This window comes from Poecile atricapillus, chromosome 23 (assembly GCF_030490865.1).
Source record: "Poecile atricapillus isolate bPoeAtr1 chromosome 23, bPoeAtr1.hap1, whole genome shotgun sequence".
NCBI classification, from domain to species: Eukaryota; Metazoa; Chordata; class Aves; order Passeriformes; family Paridae; genus Poecile; species Poecile atricapillus.
Genome location: NC_081271.1, coordinates 6,397,230 through 6,404,640, shown reverse-complemented (window position 1 = coordinate 6,404,640; position 7,411 = coordinate 6,397,230). Strand labels below are relative to the sequence as shown.

The 7,411-nt window shown below is 53.6% G+C and overlaps 1 protein-coding gene across 1 annotated transcript; it reads right to left on the bottom strand.

Moving 5' to 3' along the window:
• Positions 1 to 1,229: 1,229 nt before the first annotated feature.
• RABIF (RAB interacting factor) lies at positions 1,230 to 3,685 on the bottom strand. The gene is made up of 2 exons (XM_058855821.1): positions 3,478 to 3,685; positions 1,230 to 3,411 (listed from the first exon to the last, which is right to left on the bottom strand). The coding sequence occupies exons 1-2, from the start codon at positions 3,661 to 3,663 to the stop codon at positions 3,169 to 3,171; spliced, it is 429 nt and encodes a 142-aa protein (XP_058711804.1). The 5' UTR covers positions 3,664 to 3,685; the 3' UTR covers positions 1,230 to 3,168.
• Positions 3,686 to 7,411: the final 3,726 nt, after the last annotated feature.

Below are 7,411 nucleotides of genomic sequence, written 5' to 3'. Positions count from 1 at the left end.
GGGAGCAGAGAGGTGAAGCTACAGGAGGTGCCAATGTCAGCCAAGCCCAGCCCACGGCTCTGGGCTGTGAACCCATCCCAACAGCAGAGCCAGAGTGGAGCAAGGTGTGCTTTTAACCATCCTAAGCACATTCATGACATATAAACACTTGCCTCATGCAAACCAGGCATGCCTTAAATCCACACTGGGAAGCAATTAGACAAAATTTTTATTACTTGCCCCCCTGAACCTTGCTGGAGGGATTGGCTGGAACAAGGGATACATGATGTTACTGTTTCCTCTTGAGGCACTGCTACGTTTTAACACAGGATGGTCTCAGGGGTCAAATCTATGCAGACATTAAATAGAAGAATGCATTTTCAAGTTAATTTAAAGTGACCTACACGTGGAAATAAGGGTTTCTGCACTGTCTTGGTGTTGACAGAGAAAGATGAGCTTTTCCTATGTAAGTGCTTCCCATGACTGAGGGGTGTCTATCCTTATTTTCTAGAGTTACTGCAGGCAACTAGAAAGCAGTTTTTCAACATGCTGGATAAAAAGCAATTAAAATATTTGTGAGTCTATGTGAGTTTTTATTAGCTCCCATTGACACAGGAATGGTGCAGCTTCAGCAGATCCTAGACCTGGTGATGTGTCCAGTGGAGCAGCAGCTGCTCTTCCCCCAGGCCTCAGCTGCTGACTGGGACACTCCTCCCACAAAGCTCCATAAACAGCACAGTGGAACTGCCTGAAATGGAATTCCACACAGCGATGCTGCCTCCTCCCCATTTCCTGCCCACCCTCCCTGAAATTCTCAGTCACCTTAGGGAACATGAATTAGCACAGCTGTCCCATCACCTGCACTGCAGGCGTGTTTCTCATGGCCTCTCCAAGCTGCAGGAACCCAAGACCCTACCTGAGGCTGAATGACCCTCAACATCTCATGGTATAAAAGCTTCTTCCCAAGAATTCCCATCAGACTGTTCATTTCTTCTCAGTATTTCAAGTCTTTGTGATCCTATTTAATATTTAAGAGTCAGCAGAAAGCATACCTGGATCCATGGAGGATTCATCTCCCCCTCCCAGCGAAGAGGAGCAGGAGCTCACAGGACTCCAAGTGCTGTGCTGAGGTGGATTTCAGTTGTTGCCATTGCAATGTGAAGGCCTTTGACCTGAGCTCTCCCATCTCTCCAGGGCTGCTCTTCCCCCAGCTCCATCCCAGTGCCACCCACTACTCAGGAATACACATGTACCATTTTTGGAGGTCATTTATTCAGCATTAACCAAGCTGATTTCCAATCTGTTCTGCACAGTGGTGCCTTCAAAATGAAGCTTGTGCAGCACAGTATAGTGAAGTAACATGGACTGTAAGTGGGGTATTATAAGTCAGAACACATACCCTAAGAGACAGCAATGCAAATCAAAGTGTGAAATTAGTGATGTGATCCCACCATTTTGCCATGCCTGTGCAGAACCCAAGTGAAGCTCTCTTGTCCTTTGAGGCACATCTCCTTGATGAACCTGTGCAGCCCTTGGGCTTAGCACTAAGAGACAGGAAGGGCAGGAGGGAAGAAGCAGTTTCCATGACAAATGTCCATCTGACACATTTAGCAAGGACACAGCACAGGATTTGCCTCCTGCTTCAGTGAGGCCCTCAGCCCCCAGACCACAGTTCTGCCCCTCTCCCTCCCCTGATAAATCCTGGCTGCCCACAGCAGAGCTTCCTGACAGAGAAGCCCCAGAACAGGCCACACATTAAGGCAGAGTCTCCAAACCTCAGAAGTGCAGGTGCTCAAGCACTGCAGGAAGAAGGGAATTGTTTCTGCCCCTCCTGCTGTCAGGATGCCTCTTCTGGGAGCTTCCTCTGAGGTTGTGCCTGCCTTACAGAGCCCTGCCAGCAAAATTGTTTCATTAGAGGGGCAAGGGAAAGGCTCTTCCCACAGCCTTGGGAGGACAGACCTACACCCCACCTTGAGTTTGATGGCACAGACAAGAACATCACCCCAGCACAGTGACAGCTACACCTGCACAGCGGGGTTAGCACCCAAGTGCATATGAGCAGAGGACAGTGAGGTGTCCCACAGTGAGGCACAACACCAGGGATCCCAGAGCACCCCTGGAGAGCTGTTCTGCCACACATACAGGGGTTAGCAACAGAGAATGAACTGGGCCATGATTACCAGCAGTGATAAATGCAGTGAGAACCACAGCTGCTGCAGCCTCCTTCCATTTTTAATTAGCTTTGTGCCCAGCTTTTAAAAGGCAGAAACCAAAACTGGTCACAATATCCCTGATTACTCTTACCACCAGCATTTAGATGTCCTTCCTGACATCACTGTTTAACACACACGTTCTGACATGCTTCAGCACTGCCTGTCCAATGATTCAGATCCTTTTCAGGCTGGAATCTCTTCACTTTTGCTGCCTGAAAGCTCTATGATCTGGCACATTTTCTTTGCTGTCTGCTCTATCAGTCTATGCTGTCTGCACATTCAACCTTGTGTTTTCTTCCCAAGTACTCAGTTAATAGAACTGCACACGAGAGTTGGGATGCCTTACACTCACTTCAGGTGACACAACTCTCACAGAGCACAGCTGTCAGGTGGGATGAAGTTTTGGAGAACATAAATGTTAGAGCTTGGGGCAGTGAACATTCCTTCTGAAAATCAACAGAAGATTCAGCTTTAAACCTTGGAACTGCTCTGGCTGCAGGTCAGGCAGCTTCAGCTGCCACTACGACTCAGTGCAGCAGTCCTGTCCCCATTACCCTGTCCCAGTGCCCCCATTTACATGATGTCACAGGGCCACCAGCACGAGAGACACCTCAGCCCCCTGGAGCAACAGCAGCCACCAGGGAAACGAGCAGCCAGACCGGAGCAGATCAGGTTCCGTGGCAAAAATCTCAGGGTGAGTTGTTCCTGCAGGGTCCAGGGACCCTCCCAGCAGCACCACTCTTCCCAGGCGGGTGCAGGTGAGGAGTCAGCCGTGCCAGGGCTGCAGTTCCTGAGGCGGGTCAGCCTGTGGATGTGGGAAGCAGTGAGCAGCGGGGCTGGGAGGCGGTCCCGGCGGGGAGCAGCGGCTGTGGGCAGCCGGGCTCCGGGGTGAGCGCTGCGCTCGGTCCCAGCGCTGTCCGGCCGCGGGGCTCCCGGCGGCCGGGCCCAGCTCCCGGCCCGGGGCCCCGGGCCCGGGTCACTCGTGGGCCACGCGCTCCAGCGCCACGTAGAAGCTGTCCTTGTCGTCGAGGCAGTGCCAGCCGATGGGCCCCGCCTCGCAGTCGGCGCACACCAGGAACTTGACGTTTCCCACGTCGCGGGTGAATCCCACGTTCTCGAAGGAGAACATGTCGCGCACCAGCCAGTGCTCCCGCAGCACATCCCCGCCGCCTCCCGCCGCCGCCGCCGCCGCCTTCTTCCTCATGGCGGGCAGGAGGAGCTGCGGAGACACGGGGCCGTCACCGCCCGGCCGCCACCGCCCGCCCCCCCCCGAACCCCCCGGTACCTCACGGCGGGCGAAGGTGGCGGCGCCGGGCAGCAGCACCCGGGAGCCGCAGCGCTGGCACAGCACGGCCCGCAGGTTGCGGCCCTGCGCGCACACGAGCCCGGCCGAGCCCGGCGCGGCCGCAGGAGGAGCGGGCGGGGACGGAGGAGGCGCCGCCGGTTCCATCTCCGCGCAGGGCGCCGCCATGGCGAGGGGCGGGGCCGGCGGCGTGACGTCAGCGGAACGGCGCGATGACGTCATTGCCGTGTCCCCGCCCCGCTCCCCATCCCCGGGAGCGTCGGGGAGACCCGGGCGGGAACCCCGGCCTGGGAATTCTGAACTGGGAATTGTGAACTGGGAATTGTGAACTGGGAATTCTGAACTGGGAATTGTGACCTGGGAATTCTGACCTGGGAATTGTGACCTGGGAATTGTGACCTGGGAATTGTGACCTGGGAATTGTGACCTGGGAATTGTGACCTGGGAATTGTGAACTGGGAATCCTGTCCTGGGAATTCTGAACTGGGAATTGTGAACTGGGAATTCTGAACTGGGAATTCTGTACTGGGAATTGTGTCCTGGGAATTCTGAACTGGGAATTCTGAACTGGGAATTGTGACCTGGGAATTCTGAACTGGGAATTCTGACCTGGGAATTCTGACCTGGGAATTGTGTCCTGGGAATTCTGACCTGGGAATTCTGAACTGGGAATTGTGACCTGGGAATTGTGAACTGGGAATTGTGAACTGGGAATTGTGACCTGGGAATTCTGAACTGGGAATTCTGTACTGGGAATTCTGAACTGGGAATCCCGGCCTGGGAATTCTGAACTGGGAATTCTGACCTGGGAATTCTGAACTGGGAATTCTGAACTGGGAATTCTGACCTGGGAATTGTGTCCTGGGAATTCTGACCTGGGAATTGTGTCCTGGGAATTCTGAACTGGGAATTGTGACCTGGGAATTCTGAACTGGGAATTGTGACCTGGGAATTGTGAACTGGGAATTCTGAACTGGGAATTCTGAACTGGGAATTGTGTCCTGGGAATTCTGAACTGGGAATTGTGTCCTGGGAATTGTGAACTGGGAATTGTGACCTGGGAATTCTGACCTGGGAATTGTGAACTGGGAATTCTGTCCTGGGAATTCTGAACTGGGAATTCTGAACTGGGAATTGTGAACTGGGAATCCTGAACTGGGAATTGTGTCCTGGGAATTGTGACCTGGGAATTCTGAACTGGGAATTCTGAACTGGGAATTGTGAACTGGGAATCCTGAACTGGGAATTGTGTCCTGGGAATTGTGTCCTGGGAATTGTGACCTGGGAATTCTGAACTGGGAATTCTGAACTGGGAATTGTGACCTGGGAATTGTGACCTGGGAATTCTGAACTGGGAATTCTGAACTGGGAATTGTGACCTGGGAATCCTGTCCTGGGAATTCTGAACTGGGAATTCTGAACTGGGAATTGTGACCTGGGAATTCTGACCTGGGAATTGTGACCTGGGAATTGTGACCTGGGAATTGTGACCTGGAAATTCTGAACTGGGAATTCTGAACTGGGAATTGTGAACTGGGAATCCTGTCCTGGGAATTCTGAACTGGGAATTCTGTCCTGGGAATTGTCCCCTGGGAATTGTGTCGTGGGAATTGTGTCTTGGGGATCCTGTCCTGGGAATTCTGTCCTGGGAAATCTGTCCTGGGAATCCTGTCCCGGGAATTCTGTCCCGAGATTCCTGCCCCGGGATTCCTGTCCCAGGAATCCTGTCCTGGGAATTCTGTTCTGGGAATCCTGTCTTGGGAATTGTCCCCTGGGAACTGTCCCCTGGGAATTGTGTCCTGGGAATCCTGTCCTGGGAATCCTGTCCCGGGATTCCTGCCCCGGGGTTCCTGTCCCAGGAATTCTGTCCCGGGAATCCTGCCCTGGGAGAGGCTGAGCCCCTGGCACGGGCTGTCCCTGGAGCCCTGGAAGTGCTCAAGGACAGGTTGGACAGGGCTGGCAGCACATCCTCATTTTGGGGGTAGCACAGCCTGTGAGGGGTGAAATCCCAGCCAGATGTGGGGGGAGGAAGGCGAGCCCTCTGCCTGCCCAGGGGATGCAAATCCACAGCTGCAGGTGCTGCATCTGCTCTCAGCTCGTCACATTAACACGAGATGGGGCATTTCTGACAAGGTCTCCAGCCCACAAAACCCGAGTGCCACAACACCACACAACACCACACTGAAGTCTCCAGCTTGTGGCCAAGGCTGCTGGGCTGGGCTGGGCTGCTTGGTCAGGGCTGGTGGCTGGAGTGGTGCCTCTCATCCTTACAGTCCTTGTGAACAATTCAAGAGGTAAAAACCTGCTAACAGGACCTTTGGCCAATTCTTGAGTCTTACATGGGAGCTTTCTCTGTTGAAAACTCACTCTTAATCTGCCTTTTAGCATTTTCTGCTGGATTATTCACGAAGTAAAGCTTCACTCTTGCTGGCCAAGGAGAATTGCTACCAAGCAGAACATTTTGTCCCTTTGTTTTGCTTTCAGCAGGAGCCTGTACATTTTCTCAACTCCAGCACCAACACAGAGCATTTTGAAGATTCATACTGTGCATTACCTCCCTGGAAACACCAGTTCCTCTTCAAATCCTTCAGTACATCCTGTCCTGGAAAGGCAAGGATGGGTCTGCTGGCCATTCTTGTGGGGTCACACCCTGCTGTGACCCAGTTCTGATGCTGCTGCTTCAATCTGCCCAACTGTTGAGTTCCTGCCCAAACACACACTGGACACATCACTCCTGGAGCTGAATTCCCCCTGAGCCCTGCTCTCATTTGCAGGAGAGCAGGGCTCATCAGGGAAGGGAGAGGAGCTGCTGACAGCTCCAGGGTCAGCATCAGAGCCTAAGAACTCCCCCTGCACTGTCTCTCTGCAGGTGTCAGAGTGGCACAGGTGAAGACAGATCCATGTTTGGGACCAGTGAGTGTTTCCCAGTGAGTGCTGCACTCCCCAAACAGGGCCTGCTCCCTTCTTTGTTTCCCCACTTCTCGCTGGCTAAAGAATGATGGAGCAATTTTGGGGGACAGGGTGTCAGGAGAGGCTCATGAACATCTGGAGTGAGTGGTGAGCTATTTATGGGGGACCAGGGACACAGAGGATTTGGAGCCACCAAAGGCTCCTGGGGCAGAATGCTGCAGTTTGTCCTGAAATCAACAGAATCTTGTTTTGCAGATGAATTCATTCTGGGCTCCATTCATCCCATATGCCCACAGTGGACAAAGGAGCTGTAATTTTTTGCAACTGCAGCTCTACTGTATCAGAATTATGGAATTCTTTAATTTGGAAAAGCTCTCCAAGATCATTGAGTCCAAACATGCCCCCAGCACTGCCACGTTCACCACTAACCCATGTCCCCAGGTGCCACCTCTGCTCATCTTCTGAACACTTCCAGGGATGGTGACTCCACCACTGCCCTGGGCAGCTGTGACAGGGCCTGGCCACCCCTTCAGGGAAATTTTCCCCAATATCCAACTTGACCCTCCCCTGGCACAGCTTGAGGCCGTTTCCTCTTGTCCTGTCCCTGTTCCCTGGGAGCAGAGCCTGACATTCCTCTCCCCCCTCCTGGCAGGGACTTGTGCAGAGCCACAAGGTCCCCCCTGAGCCTCCTTTGCTCCAGGCTGAGCCCTTTTCCAGCTCCCTCAGCTGCTCCTGGGGCTCCAGACCCTTCCCCAGCTCTGTTCCCTTCCCTGAACTTGCTCCAGCCTCTCCATGTCCTTCTTGTCATGAGGGTCCCAAGACTGCTCCCAGCACTGGAGGTGTGACCCCAGCACAGAGGGATGGTCACTGGTCCTGCTGGTCACACCATGGCTGGTACAAGGCACGTGTCATTGGCCTTCTTGGCCACCTGGGCACACCTGGGCTCATGTTCAGCCCCTGATGATTTTGCTGTTGACTGTAATTGCAATCTTTTCCTCCTCTCTGC